Source organism: Drosophila busckii, chromosome X, assembly GCF_011750605.1.
Source record: "Drosophila busckii strain San Diego stock center, stock number 13000-0081.31 chromosome X, ASM1175060v1, whole genome shotgun sequence".
NCBI lineage: Eukaryota > Metazoa > Arthropoda > Insecta > Diptera > Drosophilidae > Drosophila > Drosophila busckii.
In genome coordinates this window covers 15,675,782-15,694,220 of record NC_046608.1, presented here as the reverse complement: position 1 = coordinate 15,694,220, position 18,439 = coordinate 15,675,782, and the positions used below count along the sequence as shown (strand labels likewise).

At 41.1% G+C, this 18,439-nt stretch overlaps 1 protein-coding gene across 11 annotated transcripts in view; it reads right to left on the bottom strand.

Moving 5' to 3' along the window:
• Positions 1-18,439, bottom strand: part of LOC108605294 (mucin-5AC) — a 40,502-nt gene that overhangs the window by 18,341 nt on the left and 3,722 nt on the right. For 6 of the 11 annotated variants that reach the window (XM_017994950.1, XM_017994944.1, XM_017994947.1 and 3 more), the window contains 4 exons: positions 10,267-10,651; positions 6,968-9,211; positions 6,410-6,805; positions 52-5,682 (listed from right to left, as the gene is read on the bottom strand). In XM_017994950.1, the coding sequence (XP_017850439.1) occupies positions 52-5,682; positions 6,410-6,805; positions 6,968-9,211; positions 10,267-10,651 (8,656 nt within the window). Of the gene's footprint in view, positions 1-51; positions 5,683-6,409; positions 6,806-6,967; positions 9,212-10,266; positions 10,652-16,395; positions 16,845-18,439 lie in introns of those variants that run through there. The other 5 variants (XM_017994946.2, XM_017994953.1, XM_017994952.1 and 2 more) reach the window with 5 other exon arrangements.

Sequence of the window (18,439 nt, the reverse complement as noted above, 5' to 3'; positions counted from 1 at the left end):
AATAAAATTAATAAACGAATTAAATACAAATTAAGTAAAGGCAACACCTACCTTGCTTTGTCTCACAGTTGGCTGCTGGTGTTGTCTTCTTCTTGAGCGCGCGTATGCCAAACAGCGGCAAGCCATGCTCATCTGTAGGTCCAACGCCATAGCTGGAGGTTATGCAGTCCTCCTCACGTGGTTTGCTGCTGCTCTTGGTGATGGTTTTAGTGCTGCTGCTGCTGCTGTTGCTGTTGCTGCTGCGTGTTAGCTTGGTGCTGCTACTGCTGCTGGTGCTGGTGCTGGTGTTGGAAGCTTTGCGTGGCGTAGGCGACACTGAGCCAGAGCTAGCGCGCAGCACTTTGCTGCGATCTGTCCAAATGGGACTGCCCGTGCTGGGCTTGTCGCTTGCCTTAGTGGGCGTGTTGCTGCTGCGACGTTTGGCTGCTGCTGGACTGGCGCTGCGTTCACGTGGCTTCACCGGTGGCTTGCCTGTATCCACTTGCTCAGCACGTCGTCCTACAGGCGTTGCCTGCCTAGCTGGCGTGCTGCTGTTGCTGCTGCGCATTGTTGTTGTTGTCGTTGTAGTAGTGGTTGTTGTTGTGCCAGCATTGAGCATATTCTTTTTAATCAAACGTATTTGCGCGCGTATGCGTCGACGCAACTCGTAGCTGCTTACTGTCTCGAGCAGCTGCTCCAGCTGCACTAAATCAAAGATTTGCTCAATATCCGTATCCGCATCAATGCTGCTGCTGTTGTTGTTGTTGTTGCTGTTGCTGTTGCTGCTGCGCCTAGGCACATCGAATTTAACCGCTGCATTGGGATTGCGTGGCTCGCAGTTGGCATCGTCCTCCAGTGAATTCTTACGCGTATAGTGCGTCTTATTCAATTCCAATGAATCACGTCGCATATGCTCCAAGGAGCACTTGGTATGATCCATATACGAAGGACGTCTGCTTGGACTGCTGCTGTCGTTAGCTGGTGCTGCCGTTGGAGCTGCTGTGGCTGGCTGCTCAAACATGTGACGTCGCGAGGCGACGCTGCGTGCTGCTGCTGGGGCTGCTCTGGAGCTGGAGCTAGGACTTTTGCGCTCTAGAACTGTTTCAACACATTTATCAGTGTCTGGCGCATAGCTGCTGTGGGTTTTGGGGTTAGTTGGTTTGATGCTGTGCTCGGTGCTCGTTTTAGACATTGTTGTTGTTGTAGTTGTTGTTGTGCTATTGTTGTGTGGTGATTTGGGTGATGATAAAGACTTGGACTGTGGTGTGGTGGAACTGCGTGAATTGTATGTATTTACATCAACATCCTGTTTCTTCACCACACTCGTTTTCGTATGCGTCGACTTCACATTTGTGGCGGATTTCAATTTATTGGAAGATCGACGTGTAGTCGAGTTGTTAAGTTCCGGTGTTTCTTCTTCTTCGCTTGGAGCTTGAGGACTGCGCACTAATTTCGACTTGTTTGTTGTGGTGCGTGTAATGAAGCTGGTTTCCAATTGTTCGAATTCTTCATCACTGGGATGTGTAGCTTCAGGTGTTTTGCTTGGCTTGGGTTGATTGCGTTGCGGTGATCTCGACTTGGTGCGTCTGCTAAACGTGGATTCTTCATCGCTGGGATGGGTCTGGGGCTGCTTGCTGGGTGACTTTGACTTGGTGCGTCTGCTAAACGTGGATTCTTCATCACTGGGTTGAGTCTTCGTAGGAGACATAGGAGATTTCGTCTTACGCCCTGCAATGAACGTGGGTTCCTCATCGCTGGGTTGAGTCTTGTTGGGAGACAGTGGTGATTTCGATTTGGTTGTTGTAGTGCGTGTAGTATAGGTGGATTCCAGTTGTTCGAATTCTTCATCACTAGGTGCCAACTCCAAGCTGGGTTTAATTGGCTTGCGATTCGTTAGAGGTGATTTTGATTTGCTTGTAGGCGAGCGAGCGGGCTCTTCATCGCTAGGTTGAGTCTTCGGTTGCTTGCGTGCGTTAAGCGGTGATTTCGACTTGGTTGTCGTGGTGCGTGTGGTAAAAGTAGATTCCAGCTGTGGGAGTTCTTCATGTTCAGACGAAGTCTTGGGCTGCTTGCGACTGCTGAGTGGTGATTTGGACTTTGGATTGACTTCATCAACGTCAGCAGGCTTCACTTTGCTTGGCTTAGCTTGCGGGGATTTCGACTTGGTTTCCTTTAGTTCATCCACATCCACACTCAGCACCCATTGCTGCTCGCTTATGGCCTCACCACGCTGTGTGGGCTGCGCATCGGTCGAATCCTTAGGCTTGCGTGTCGTAGTCGTAGGATTAGCGCTGCCCGGCTGCTGTCGATAGCTCTTGCGCTCCTCATTGATTAGCGTGGTGCTGGACATGGTTTTGGTTTTGGGCAGCGACGGTTTGCGTTGGTTAAACACCGATGGACGATTGAGTATGTCCTTTTGACGTTTGAGCTCGATGGCAGTGGTGTGCTGCTTGGACATGGGCAGCAGATCATCCTCCTCGGGCTCGCTATACATGGGTTGCTCCGGCTCGGACTCTTGGTCCAGCTCGGGTTCACTTTGACGCGAGATATGACGTTCGATGTTAGCCACCAATCGTGGAGATTTCTGTGGTGCACTGGGTGCCAACTTATCGGCAGTGTCTATGAACTTGTGCACCTTTTGAGAAACACTGAGCGTGCAATCATCCTGACGCAGCTCCTCGGGCAATTGCTCAAAGCTGGGACGCTGTATGTCACGCGTGGGTGTAATGGGCTTGGTAACGGTCTCGGCGCTCTTGAGAAACTTGTCCACCTTCTGATTGATGCTGAGCAGACACTCATCGCTGGCAGAGACCTGAGCATGCTCATCGAACTGACGACTGAACGGCGCTGAGCTCTTGGGCTGCTTGATGAGCTCCGCATCCTGTGTGAACTTGTTCACCTTCTCATGCACGCTCAGCAGACATTCATCCACGGGCACGCTGTGACTAATGCTGGCTGGCTGCTGATAGTCCAAGCTTTGTGGCGCCTCCACTGTGGGATTGTCCAGCACCTCCACATCAATGCCATTGGCATGGCTGCGCAGCTCGGAGATTGTGCAGCCAACGAAGCTGTTCGATTGCTCCTCAAAGATGGGTATGTTGGTAATAACGGGCGGCCTGCGTGGCTCATCCTCTGGCTCCTGCACAACATCGGGATAACGTGGCTTGTGGCCTGCATCCAGCTCGCTGGTCACAGGCGTGGGCACAATGCGATCGGGCGAGGGTTCACGCGAACTCTTTGCCTGTTGTATATCAATGATGACATCCTCGCTGTTCAGCAGCTGCTCGCTGAGCTTGATGCTTTTGCTAGTAAAGCACTTATTGCTGCGTGTGCTTGGATTGGGTCTGAGCGTGCTCATCTCCGGTGCAGGCTTGCCATTGACCAGCTTGATGACATGCTCGCTGGTCGAGCGTGTAACCTTATCCTTGTCACGGCGCGTAACACGCGGCACTGGTGCCGACTCCTTGCGCTCTGTCACCGGCAACTGGCGGCGTGCCTGCGGCGACACTTGTGGCTGCTGCGGCTGCTTGCGCTCGCTGCGTGGCGACGGCGTCTTGGGTGTGGCATGATCGATGATAATCTCTGTGTGCACGGAGATGTTGCTAGAGCGACGACGCGACAAATCGCTGGGCGCACGAGTGGGACTGGTGTCACTGGAACTGGACTCGGCGTCCACTTGATCAGCTTGTGGCTGCTTGGGCTTGCGTGCTGATGAGCGTAGTCGCTCCTTAATGTGGCTGGGTGAGCTGTCGTTGGGCTTGCGTTGCTTGGGCAGAGAATTGCGCTTGTTAGTTGTCGTCGTAGTTGTTGTTGTTGTTGTGGTTTCCTCTAGCAAACTATCACGCTTGTTGCTTGTTCTAGGCAAGGACTCTTTGCGTGGACTTTTAACTGGCGAGTCCTTGTTGTTAGGTTTAGTTTTAGTGGCAGCTGTCGACGTGCGTGAATTGCGTCGCTCCGTTGTCGTTGATTTTGGCGTTTCAGTTGTCTTCGGCTTGACCGATGATTTAGCTTCAACGTCCGGTTTTAATGGTTGCTTTGAAGGACTTACATTCTTATCCTGACAATCGATAATCTTTTCGGTTACATAATGTATTGTCTGATCGGTCTGTCTTGTGGGAGATTTGGGCAACGAGGTTTTGCGCTGCGGCGAAGTTGATTTCGGTCCACGTGGTTGCTTTGTTATATTTGTCGTCTCTACAATAATTAGCTCTGCATCATCCTTGGGCTGCCAGGGTTTTTGTGCTTCCTCGCGAGGTTGTTGCTCAACCTTTGGTTGTACCACTTGCTTTTTAGTTGTGTTCTTTGTAGTGCTTTCAAATTCATCGCTTTCCGTTATGTGCACCTCACTGCGCTCTGGCTCCACTTTGATCACAGGTTTGGTAATAACAAATGTTTCGGTTACACGCGTAGGCTTATCTTCATCATCATCATCATCGGGGCAATCCTCAATTTTCACCTCAAATGTCTCTATAGTTGTTGTAGTTTGCTCCACTTCATCATCAGTTGTCTTCTCATCATCATCATCGTCATCGTCATCGTTCGTCTTTTGCGTAAAATTTCCCTGCGTATCGCCATCTTCTTCCATGCCCAAAATTTTGCGACAACGATCCTCGAATGTCTCACGACGTGTTAATCCTTTTTTGCGATAACAAGGCTGATTGTCCACGGGCTCGGGACTCTTTGAAATGAAACCACCATCGGGTAGCTCGGGTGTTTCTGGCTTATCGTGCACATCCACATTGCTTGGCTTTGTGGGCTCTGCAGTTGGCTGTCGTTCGTTCGTTATAAAGGTTTCGTTTATATTTTTAGTGGTGTTGGTTACCTTCTGGTTAAGGGTGCTGCGAAAGAATGCATCTTCTGTTACATGGGTTGTTGGCTCAGATACAGCTGGAGTTGGTTTCAAAGTCTTTTCGGGACTTTGACGTGGTTTATCCTTCGACTCAGGCAGCTGCTTCTCAGCACTTTGACGTGGTGTTTGCTTCGACTTGGCTGGCAGTTCCCACTCAGGACTCTGACGTGGCCATTCCGGTTCTTCAGCTGTAGGCTGACGAGCTGGTTGCTGTGGCTGCCAAGCAGCTGGTTGTTCCTTCACTGGAGATTGACGTGGGAATTGTTCCTTTTCGGGACTTTGACGTGGCTTATCGTTGAATTTAGTTGGCACTGTTTGTTTCTCAGGGCTTTGACGAGGGATTTCTTGCCTTTCTGGACTTTGACGTGGTTTATTAATAAAACTCGTTGGCACTGTTTGCTTCTCAGGGCTATGACGTGGTGCCTGCTTGGGTTTTGTAGCTGGCCCAGCTGGTAATTCCTGCAGCGTAGTTTTCTCGGGACTCGAACGTGTAGGCTGTTGAGGCTTATAGCTTGTCGGCTGCTCCTTTTCGGGACTTTGACGCGCTGGCTGCTGAGGTTTACGTTTTATCAAGAGTTCACTTTCATCAATCTGTATTTGATCCACAATGTTTAGCAAATCCTCTTCCAATGGTTCACGCTGCTTAACAGTTTCAAATGCTGTCTCCCTGTGGACCGTGTGTCGCTCAATGCTGGGCGACTTGGAGCTGCGTCTGGCCGGTGTGGGTTTATCCTGATCAGCATCCTGATCACCATCATCATCATCAGTATTATAGATATGTACGGGTGTTTGGGGTTTGCTATGGTTGCTGGTGGTGCGTTTGGGTGCAGGTGAGCTGGGTTTCTTGGACGTGGCTGCAGGAAGTAATATCAACAGCAACATAAACTAAAGGGGCAAATTCTAATCTCAACGAGCTACGTGACAAAGTGTGCGCTGTATTGTGTGTGTACCAAATTTACTTTTTTTTTTGTTGTTGTTAATTATAGCTTGAATATTTTTTATTAGTTACAACTACAGGCAGCTACTAAGTTTGCTAAAGTGCCCAAGATAAAGGTTAAATCTTAGAGTTGTTGATACAAAATACTAAAAGGCCTCAAAGAACAGAAAAAAATACCAAGTGTTTTACAGCAACATAGACTTTATTCAATTAACAAAGAGTTTGCAATAAATTAAATTAAATTAAATTGCTAATAAATAAATTGGTTATTTTTCTTTCAACAATTTTGTAAATATCAACAACCCTTAGGCTACGAATTAATAGGCAAACTACAGAAGCAAGGCAAGGCAAGCTAAAAGGCAGAATTAGTAATTAGTTCAAACCCCTACGTTATGGATTAAGCATTAAACAATTGATTTGGGTTTTGGTTTGTGTTTAGATTTTTATTAATATGCAAAAAAAATATGTATTATATTAAACAATTCAAAAGTAGCATTAGTTATAAGAGCGTAGTATATAAAGATTATTAAAATTAATTAATTGTTGCAGTTGTTGTTTGTTTTTTTTTTTTTTTTTTGTTGTAGTGTGTGGGGGTTGTTGGTAATTGTTGTTGTTGTTGTATAAAAGTAGCTTTTAGGCCTTACCAACACTGGCAGCAGTAGCTTCTATTGGCGCCTCGGCAACACTGCTGATGCTGCTGTCTGCTGCCTGCTGATCGGACGGACCAAGCTTGTAGTAAGATTTACGCACACAGGGCGGTTCAACAATAGCAGCAGCTATTGTTGTTGGTGTATTGTTGATTTTGGTGCTGGCGGCGTTAATGCTGTGCTTTGTTTTTGTTAACAACTCGCTGTTGTTGTTGTCGACGTTTTTGTTGTTGTGGGGCTGGGCATTGGAGTTGGAGGTTGCGTTGGTGTTGGTTGTTGTTGTTGTTGTTGTAGTGTTTAGTAGTGGTTCGTTGTTGTTAATAGTAGTAGTAGTGGGCAAAGAGAATATATCGTCGGGCTTAGTAGTAGCATACGTATACTGTGATTGGTTATCTGAAGGATATATTCATATACAAACTAATATACTTTGCCAAATAATATAATATATATATATATATAAGATAGATAGAGATAGATAGAGAGAGAGAGAGCGTATGCGTGTTTGTGTCTTTCTTTTAGCTTTATTTTTAGCTATTTCTTTTTTTTAGAGCGTACCTGTGGGCAATTCGCTTGTTGTGGTTGTTGTGCTGCTTATAACGGTGGTTTTAGTGCTGGACTGTGGCTCGCTGCTATGCTTAGTGGTTGTTGTTGTGCTTGTTGTAGTTGCTGCTGCTGCTGCTGTGTTGTTGTTGTTGGCTTTCGTAGTAGTGCTCGCTGGCAAAGGCTGCGGCATAAGATCGTTTGTATCGTTAGTGGTTTTAACCTGACGCTGCTTGTTGGCAACACTATGTTGTTGTTGCTGCTTGGTAACGACTGTTTTACCCACACACTTTGTTGCTGTTGTCGATGTTGGCGATGCCGCTGTACTGCGGGTGACAGTGGTGCTGCTGATGCGACTGGACTCGGATGGGGCATGACTGTCATGGCTGCCCGCGCGATAGGTGCGATGCGATGAAATGCTGGACCGTGGCGTATGTCTGGGCTCCGAGTGCTGATGCGGATGATGATGGTGGTGCTGGCCACTGTCGCGGCGCTGGGAGCCATTCGAGGTGGTGCTCTCGGCTGGCGAGCTGCTGCGCAGCGAAGCGGCAAAGGCACGATGCGCTGCGTCCACTTCGCGTTCCTTTTGCAGCTGGCGACGTGTCATGCTGCTGCTGCTGCTGGTGGTGGTGTTGTTGCTAGTGGTGCTGCTTGTTATCTTGCGCGTTGGCGATTTGCTGGTGGGCGACTTGCTTGCTGGCTTGCGCTCCACATGCGTTTGCACCAGACGCTCCATGGGCTTGTGTGGGCTCTGTGAGCGACGCTTGTTATCCGTTTGATCCGGCTGCTGCTGCCTGGGCGAGCTGTGCATAGTGGGCGCCACTGTGCGCCTGGGACTCGACTGCTCCCAGCTGGGCTTGCCAGCTGCAGGACGCGATTCATGCGTCACATGATGCTCATGATGCGTCTCCACATGTTGCCTGCGTGGCTGCTCTTGCTCCTGGACTGGACGCTGCTGCCAGCTGGGCTTGCCCGCCGCTGGACGCGCATCGTAATCCGTTTCCACTTCATGCTGCTGTGTGGTGCTGCTGCTGGTTTGCTTTACCTGGCGCTCGCTTTTGATGACCACATGCTCCTCGCTGGCTGCACGCTGATTGGCAAACTCCTGCGTGGGCTTGTGTGGCTTCACCGAGGGAAATCCGTGCGTGCTAAAGTCCTGGCTGGGCTGACGTGGCGAAGTGGGCGTGCCAAAGTCCTGGCTGGGCTGACGTGGTGATGTGGGCGTGCCGGCACGCTGGCTGGGAAACTCCTGCGTGGGCTTGTGCGACTTGACAGAGGGAAAACCATGAGTGCCAAAGTCCGGACGCTCGTCGTACTGCTGCTCGACAGTTTCCGAAGTGGTTTCGGTGGAGTAGCGACGACTGGACTTTTTGACAAAGCTTTCCTGCTTGACATTTGTGGCATGCTCACGCTGTTCGCGCTGCACTTGCTCCACATTGTCGAGCACATCTTGGGTGCGTTGACGTAGCGCTTGATTCTGGGAATGGGTTTGGGTTTGGCTTTGGGTGTGCGTTTGGCGCTCATTCACCGCTGGCTGCTGCACTTGCTCCGTTTCGTAGCGCTTGTTCTTAACAATTGTGCCATCGGGCAGACGCTTGACTGTCGTAATCATTTTGACATTCGGCTTGGGATACTCCACCGTATTGGATATAATCTCGCCGGGCTGCGCCATCAGATGCTGCACATGGCGCTGATACTCGGGCGAAGCCTTGTCCATATCCACATAGCGCTTGTTCTCCTCGTAGTGCTGTTGAGTCTCCACATTGCGTGTTTGATTCTCCGTATAGCGCTCCTCGCGTTGCTCGCGCTGCTCACGCTGCACTTGCTCCTGATGGTGACGCTGCTGCTGCTCACGCAACACTTGCTCCTGCACCAGCTGCTGGTGACGCTGCTCCTGCAGACGCTGCTCCTGCTCATAGCGCTGCTGCTCCAAGCGCTGCTGATGCTCATGATGCTGCTGCTCACGCTGCACAGACTGCGCATCCATGAGACGCTGTGGCCGCGGCTGATCATCGAACTCCATGGTGGAGCTGCTTGAGCTAACAAACTTCGATGTCGAGGTGGACGTTGAGCTCTTCTTAATCTCGGTGCGTCCATTCTGCTCATCACCAAAGACAACTTTCTCCTGCAGCTGCGTCTTGCTGCTCTCGGCGGCCTTCTTCACAAAGTTCTTATCATCGCCCTCATGCGAGGCGCTCGACAGTTGCTCATTGCGTCCCTTGAACTCGGCGATGCCACCTCCATTCAGCTTCTCCACGCCTGTGATTTCAATTCGCAGGTGGTCGAGGTTGAGGTTCAGGTTGAGTTTGTGGTGTAGAATACATTTTGTTGTTTTTGTGTTGGTTTTTTTTTTATGCGTTGTTGGGTTGGGGTGGGTGGTTTGGTGGAGTTGTGGTGTGGTGTGGTGTGGTTGGTTGGTTGGTTGGTTGGTCACGGCACAGACATACAAACAAATAGATTTACACAGATATATAGAGAGCATGTTTTTGAGATATGTACATTACTATATGCGCTCAAGAATAAATTTGTATTTTGAATTTCTATATTTTTTAACTTTAAAGTTTTTACACTCCAATAATTTCGTATTTAAAATTAGGCATTTTATATTATTTTCCTAATTCAAAATTGCAATTAATTCAGTGCTCATTTTTAAATTAAATATTTTTTATTTGAAACTAAAACTTTGAAATATTTTAACTTCAAAACGCTTAATAGCTTTAGCATTTATTTAATGGCAGAATTTACCATTTTTGTTTATTTTTAAATTAAGAATTTTTTAAATTTTCGTTTCACAAAATCTTTAATAGTTTTTGCCGAAATTTATTTTCAAAATGAACTCCAAAATTTTATATTTATTTCAAAACAAAACAATTATTTTAATTTATAAATTTATAGTATTTCAACCAAATATTCATTTTATTATTATTTTTGTTTTAATTCAATTTGCTACTTAATTTTGCTATTTAATTGCTACTTGTGAACTATCTGAAATTTGAAATCAAAATTTATCATGTTTTCAATTAGATTCTCGTAATTTTATCGAATTTAATATTTAAATATTTCATAATTAACAAAAACTTTTGTGTTTTAGATATTAAACTCTTTTGTGCTGTTTTTAGCTGCTAGCAAATATTTTTTTAATTTCCTAAATTGCTATTTATGGATACAAATTTAATTCTTTGAGCGCATATATAAATTAAATACTAGCAGCAACCAAGGACTACGAGCTGTTCTTTCTGATGCAAGCACAGCACCAATCAGTTAAACAAACAAATATAAATTAATGTTAAGAAGAAGAAGAAGAAATCGCTTACCGTCTGTCTTGGCGAGCGTCTCGGTGCGATAGGCACGTCCATCGGGACTAACTTCCGACAAGGTCTGCACATCCCAGCCCGTGGTATTGGGTTGGGTAAGCGTCATCGAATGGAACTTAATCTCATGGGTGGGACTTATCGAATCGCGCACCTCCTTGGACTTGAGACTTTGGAAATTCTGATCGAGCAAAGCGTCGCCGTGACTGGTGGCCAACGGATCCTTGGCAAAGCCAGACATTGTATTCCCATTGGGCTCCGACATGGCAATGGTCAAGGCTATAGAGTCCGGCTCGTGGCGATAAAGATTCCTCAAACGCGTCTCGCGTAGTTTATAAAGTTGCGAGCGAATTTGCTTCTTGCGTTCGCTATCCTCCGATTGTTGCCACTGTAAATAATTGTAAATAGTTGAAATTAAATCTATGGCAAGTACAATGGGTGATATGACTGTGTCCTTGGGCTAATTGAATGTGCTCGAGTGTGTGGCCCACGCAACGCTTTTTGTAAAAAAACAACAAGCGCCTTTTATGGCAATCGCCGACGCGAGTTGCGATTGCGTTTGCGTTTGTTGGCCGCCAATTAGCTGGCAATAAGCAACAACTAACAGCAGCAGCAACAGCAGCAACAACAACTGCAACAGCAACTCAAAGCAAGTTGAGTGGAATTGACATGAGGTTGAGGTTGCATTTGCTCATACGCTTCAAATTGAAAATGGAAATTGAAGATTACAAAAACAAAAACAAAATAAAAATAAAAATTGAGTCAATTCGCAATTGCCTTATATACAGTTTAAGCTGATTTCAATTTGTTGCTGCTATGAAATTATGTCATTAATGTTAGTTGAAGTGTAAATTATTTGCCAACAATGTAAGGCAATTTTTTAAAGTAGAAAATTCAAAATGTGTACTACTTAAAAGCAAAAAAAAACAACATTAAATATAAATAAAAATTGTAGAGCTTAGAGATTTTGGTTTTAATCTAATTTTTTTAACTCAGCAAATTAAAATTGATTAAGAAAAAAATATTATATTTTTTGTTAATATTTTTGCATAAGCAAAAATGTAAGTTTCTGAGATTATTGATAAGTGAACAGAGAGTTAAATATGTAATTTTTTTTTAACTTCTTGTTAATAAATCTATATATTTGTCACTAAAGTCAGCAGCTGCAATAAAAATAAATTGCATAGAGTTTTGACAAAAGAGCAGAGTTAACTTTTCTTAACTAAAATTCGTTTCACATATTTTTTATAAGATTTTGAAGTGCTTATTTAGTTAAACGCCAAAAAGCATGCCACATGCAATTTAGTAAATAGTGAAATTAAATATAGAACAAATACACAATTTTCTATTGCAACAAATGAAAAAAAAGGCATATAAAAAATTATATAACCATAACAACTTTATAGCACACACACACACTTTGAATTATAAATATTATTTAAAAACACTAACAAGCCGTTATGAGAAATTAGAGCAACAGCAATTCGAAATTGGTAACTCGCTTGGCCCACAACTTGAGTTTGTACTAAAGAGCAGACACTCAGGTGCTCGCAGTTTAAGTCTTTGTCTTGTGGCCTTTTTAGTTGATGACTTTGGTTATCAATAAATACAAATTGGAATGCCAATATGTGTATGTGTGTGTGTGTGTGTGTGTGGCGTTATCGTTAATGACGCTTGCTTTATAAATAAAAACTGCAAAAAACAAAAAAATGCTTAAAGATAAGTAGGCGAGCGAAATATAAAATAAAATAAAATAAGAAACGCAGCTGATACATTTATCAGTCATGCATATCATATATAAATATAAACTACTACATACATATAAATAGTATCATTAATTTGCACAATAATAATAATCGACACAGGTTTGTGACAGTTTGAAAGTTGGCGTTGGTGATGATGATCATGATCATTATAGAAATCTCTGTTCGAGCCGAGGGTGATATCATCCAAAAGCGGAAAAACAACCAAATCGCGTTTAGCTTAATAGTAACAACAATAGCAAACTTTATTTTGCCAAAAACAAACAACAACTGCAAAAAATTAGCCAAACGTTTTGCTAGTTGTAGTAAATTCAATAGCTAAAGTTAATAACTTTTTGCATGCAGCGGAGATTTATGAGTTTATGACTTCATTGTTGGCTAATTTGGCGTCATGGCTTATAAGCCAATATGACTTCACTTTTCACACATTCGCGAATTCAGTCTTAACGTAACTTGGTCTATAAATAAAAAACTTAATTAGACTTGCTACAGAAATCTCTAGATCTCTAGAGTCTCAAGCTAAATAGTAGAAGACGCAGAAGTTAGAGAAATTTTATAGCTCTGCATATTTAGTTAAGAAACTTTATAATTTCAAAATTTAAATTTACTCGCAGCTGCTTTTGGCTTGGACTCGAGGTTTATTTAAAATGCTATCGCAGATAATAATCTAAGCTTGCATTAAAAAATAAAATATATATATTTTTTTGTATTTCTCACAGCATTTGAATTTTAAAATTAATTAACTAATTTTTAGCATTAAAATTTATTTGCAATCTTGCTGCTTTAAATTTAAACAAATGTTGCGAATCAAAATTATTTCTGCATATTTACAGCTTTCATTTGTTTTAGCATTTTATTCTCGAAACGAAATTGGAGCACAAAACAAAGCTTAGGCTAAAATGCAATTCCAAAGCTTTCACTGCCATAACAATATTCAATAACAGTTGTTCTTCTTCTTCTTTTTATTGTTGTTGCTATTGCTGTTGTGCATAAAAAGATTTCGCTAGAAATTGGCAATAAAAACAAAATTGAATGCTGGAGAGACGATCTTCGTCTGATAAATGCTCAAATATGTATACATATGTGTGCGTGTGTGTGTGTGCGCAGTCAATGTAACTGTGTGTTCACAACTGGTCGCGTGGCAGCAGCAGCAGCAGCAGCAGCCGCAGCGACAGCGACTTCAACTTTAGCTTTAACGACAGCGCCTGCGATGCCGAATGACGTAATTTCTAAAATTGCTTGGCGTGATAACCAGTCGCACCTCCGCTGCCGCAGCAGCCGGCAACCTGTTGACGCCGACGCCGGCAGCAAGCCAGACAGACTTGACTTTGGTCGCGCCACCTCCACGCAAGCTCCTTTGCCATTGCGCGCAGTCGCTGTTGGCGTCGCTGCTGCTGCTGCTGCTGCTGCCCGCTGCCAGCTGCTGCTGATGACGTGACGTGCGCGTTTTGATGCGGCGGACTGCTGATAAATTATTTTCTTTTTGTTTTGTTTTGAGTTTGCGGCGTTCATTACTGAGCTGTCGTGTCAGCTTTGGAGGTCAACAATATTTTTGTCTATGCTACACACACACACATATATATATTTTGCCAAAAAATATAAAAATCTTTTCAACTTTGTTATTGAAATTAAAATTTATTAAAATTTAATTGAGTCAAATCGGCCAGTCGAATGTCATAAATAAAAAAAACACGCAAAGCTAAGGTTGTGAGTTCAGCAGAGTAAGAAAATTAATGACAAACAGCTGTGACTATAATGTTCAGTTTGAGCTATATGCTATAGACTTTAAAAGCTGGCAACTTGATTTTTATTTACTTGCAATGCAAATAGTTTTGAAAAGCTAAAAAAATGTCAAAGCTCAAATTTGAAACTATTAAATTTAATTAAGTTATTAAATTACTTCAAAAGATGCATATACATTAAAATTAAACAATAGCAATTATTTATAGATTTGCATATTAGAAAAAATGTGCAAATAAAATATTTTAAATGGAATTAATTTGTTTTAATACTGAATTCAAATTTAATATATTAAAAAAGAATTAAGTTTTAAGCCAGCATTGCCTTAAAATATTTACTAGTAATATTGTTACAAGTATAAAAAAAAACGCTGCAGCGCCCTCTATTGTTGTCGTAGTCGCAAAGCCAGCTCAAGTGCCATTTGACATTGACAATCAGTTCAATAATTTGTTAAGTGAAAATATAAATTTTTTTTTTCTGTTATTTGCACTTTCTGTTTGTTGTTGTTGTTAATTGTTCAATGCTGGCTTCACACTGTATATATATGTTTATTATTTTTCAGCGTCACTTGTTATTTATAGCCCATGTCTACATGTTAAATACACACGTAGCTGTGTACCTATGTATACATATATATATATATGTATATGTATATATATTTATATTTGAATTTCATTTCAATTTTGGTTGCAGTGCATATGAAAAGTGGGCGACCTAATTGCGAGCCGAGAATTGACGATTCGCAACTACTAGAATTTTAAAGAGTGTGGCAGCGCAGTCGACAGCGACGCCAACTGCGGCGCTTGTTATTGTTATTTGTATTGTTTTGCTTTTTAGCACCTGCAGAAATTGAAACTATTTAACAACAACCTGTTTAACTTTCGGTTTTTAGCCAAAAACAAAAAAAGGCGCTTATGAATTTTTATGCAAAGCTAATTAACACAAAATTTTTAAGACGTAAATATTGGAACTTTAGCAAGATTATTTAAAAAAACTAAAAACTCTTTTTTTTAATTTTTAAATTATGTGTTATATTTTTACTCAAAATGTTTGCCAGCCTTAGAAATATGTTGATCATAAAAAATAAACTTTAGAGCAATTTAGTTACTGGAAAACTCTATATTGATTGAATGCTATATAAAATATTTCATTTGTGAACTTCGAGCACAACAATTGAAGCATTTGCTCTTTTATCTTTATGCTTAACATGACTACAAACATAAGTTTTCAATTATTTTGCGCTTATTTTCAGTTTCACTTGAACTTCTTGTGCTTTAATTTTATTTTGTTTTTGGCATTGCCCAGGTGAATATAAAACATGCGTCGTCTGTTCTTGAAATGTGGAGCGCTTTCGTGGCCTCCGCTGTGCATATTAAGCGCAGAGACAACAACAACAACGACAAAAAAATTTAGCTCAAGAAGTTAGAACTGTAAATTTGTCACTAGCGTTAAATGCGTTCTCACGCACAAAGATTCGAACAGTTGCGTTACGTTTAAAGAGAAATTGTAAGACAATACGCTATGTTTACGCTAGTGCTCAATTAACAGTTAATTGGCTGACTGTACCTTAAGCTAGCGATAAATAAACTATAACAAGCAAACAGCTTGTATTTCTCGTTAGCTGCTGCTATATAAACCATTAGCTGATCTCAGATATGAGCAAACAAAAAAATATATAGAATAATTTCATATGCATGTATGTATATAAGAAATTATATTTTAATATTTTTATTTTTTTTTTTTTTTGTTGACAAGGCCAACTTGGCTGATGCCACTGTAAACAGGTTCTAAACGTAATTAGATTCACATAAAGATTAGCATGTCTAACCGCCCACTCTCTGCCGCTCCGCCTCTCCCGCTCGCGCTCTCTCTCCTGTTCTCCTACCCGGCATAAGTCACTCGTTTACGAATAACGGCATGACGACACAATTTGTAATCTAATTCTACAAAGATAACAAACCTTTTTTTTTGTTTGTTTACATGTTGAATAACAAGCGAACAGCGCAACAACAAAATTAGTAAAAATAATTTGCTGACATCTGCTTAAAACGTTGACAACTGCGAGTTATGCAAAATAAAGTTGTATAAATAATTTTTACAACAAAAAAAAATACATACTTATATGTAGATAAAAAATTAAGACATTGCCGCCCTGTTGTACAAACAAACTTTAGCTATTATTCCATTAACTTTTTTTTTTTTTTTTTGCAGCTGCTCAAGTGTGAAAGTTATTAACAAAAATACTTTATGCAAGCGCGTGAGTATGACAGTTGGAAATATTGTTTGTAAATATTAAAATAATAAAGAAATTCTAAAAAAAAATAATGAAAAAATGTGCACTTGCAAAATTTTTTATATTTTTAACAAAATATTATAAAATTATGTTTAGAGCATGGACATGCGCTTAGACTTTGATTTATAAATACAATTTTTAAATTAGCATCAACGAATTTCAGTAAACTCTTCTGATTTTTATCAGTTTAAATTTTTTCATGAGCATTTCTTTTTTATCAATTTATATAGTCTTAAGTTTCCAACTATGTAAATGAATTGTAAAAATTTTCTTAGTTAAATTATTATTTAGAGCTATATTTATTGGTTGTTATATTTTTTTCAGTGTATTGTTTACCTTGCTTTAGAGTGTGTGCAAATCGCAGTTAACTCCTCCAACTGACAGAAGCGCAAAACTTTTTTTCTTTTAATGCAGCAGGTAGAAAATTTTTGCTTTTAGCTGCGCCCTTTTTTTTCGAATTATTTCGTTTGATGATCGTTACAAATGTTGTATACAATTTTTATTAACCCGGCAAAAAATCACTGGCATAAGCACTTGAAAATAGGCGTGACTAATCCTGTTGGCCTTTGGCGTATTTTATTTTATTTATTTGTTGGGTACGACTTTGCGAAATAAATAAATCAAGTGGCAAAAAAAGTAACAAAAAAAATATCAGAAGGTATGCAAAGTTGAGAATTCTTTTAGGGTTTTGTGTTTCGTTGTAGGTTGCTTTGCATTTGTTTTTTTTTCTTTAGAGAGAGAGAGAGACCGAGCAATCGGCACGTTGCAATCGTTTGAGCACCAAAATCAGACTAAAGTTCCCACATTCAGAATCAAAGCCGCGTAAACTGGACGGGGCCACAAATGGGCGAAGCTTAAAACACAGCAGCAGCAGCGGCGTCAGCAGCGGCAGCGACAGCGATCGAGCAGCGCAGTAGCCAAAGCTGTGTATAGATTATGACCGAATACGACAAAAAGCGCGACAGCAAACGACGAGACAACAACAAGAGACGATCGAGGGCTGATGCGTGCTTACGCTCTGTGAGTTTATCTGTGTGTGTGAGAGAGAGTGAGTGTGCATGACTGTGCTTGCTTGCGTGTGCGTCTCAAGAAGAGACAAAGTCGCAGTCGCAGCTGAAGTCGAGGCTGAAGCTCTCTGCTTGAAGCTGCAAAGTTCCCACTATCACTGCAAGACTCACACACACACACGCATACAGAGCAGCAGCTTCACAGCAAACAAATTTGCATGCGTTTTGTTAATGTTAACGGCGACTTTTCAATTATAAAGCGCTTACTTTAATGCATTTTTTAAATGTTCCACGATGCGTGTAATTTTTATATTTACTACTTATGTTGTAATGCGAACAAGTATAAAAGTTAGTAGAAGAGTGAAGGAAAGAAAACAAAGAGTCATATGCTACGACTACAAAGGCAAAGGCTATTCCCAAAGGGCATTAACTCTTTGGGCATATCAAAAATAAACTTATGAAGCAGATAAGCTTAACTTATAAACAGCAAATAAATAATAGCGTAATAAATAAATTCATTTAGGCTAAGCTACATAGAACATTTGCAAGTAAATATATAAAATAGCTACATATATTTAAATTAAAAGCAATTTAAAAGAAGAAAAAGAAGTTATTATTTATATAATTCGTTTTAACTTAAATAAAATCACTGAAAAAATAAAAACAATAAATTTAAAAATGCTTACTATTTATTTTTACATATATTTTATGTAAAAATCTCAAAAACAAGTTACTTTGAAGGTTTTCAAATCGGTAAATAAAATATTGCTTTTAATAACTTTTTGATATTAAAAATTAATTGTAATGATTATTAAAAAAAAAACTATTGCTATATTCAAAACTCTCAAAATTAAAAATTCGGAAAAATTTAATGTTATTATTATTTTTTTTTATTATACTATATATATAAATATATATTATTAAATTTTTACAAAAAAAATAAAAATAAAAAATAAAATTTAGTGTGTTTAAATTTCTATGCACACTAGTGCTACTAACTACAGTTAGCTCTTGACTTTGCCCTAATGATGCGAGCAAATTGTTTAGCCATAAGTTAGACTCCAAAGCTTATACGGACTAAAGCTTAATGATAGTAGGCTGCTTGACTAATTGATCGTGCTACAAGCACAAACAACAACAACAATAATAATAACAATAAAAAAAAATGTTATGGAACGTGTGGAGCTTTGCAGTTCAATTCAGCAAACAATATGCATGCTATAAATGAATAGTATACTATATAAAATGTATTGTAAAAAATGAAATGTTATAAATCAAGCCGACTGGCTATTGAACAGGTTTTTAGTAGGTGTTATTGTTGCAATTGCCAAGACTGTAACTGGCGCCCACATAAGAAAAAAAATTACTCATGC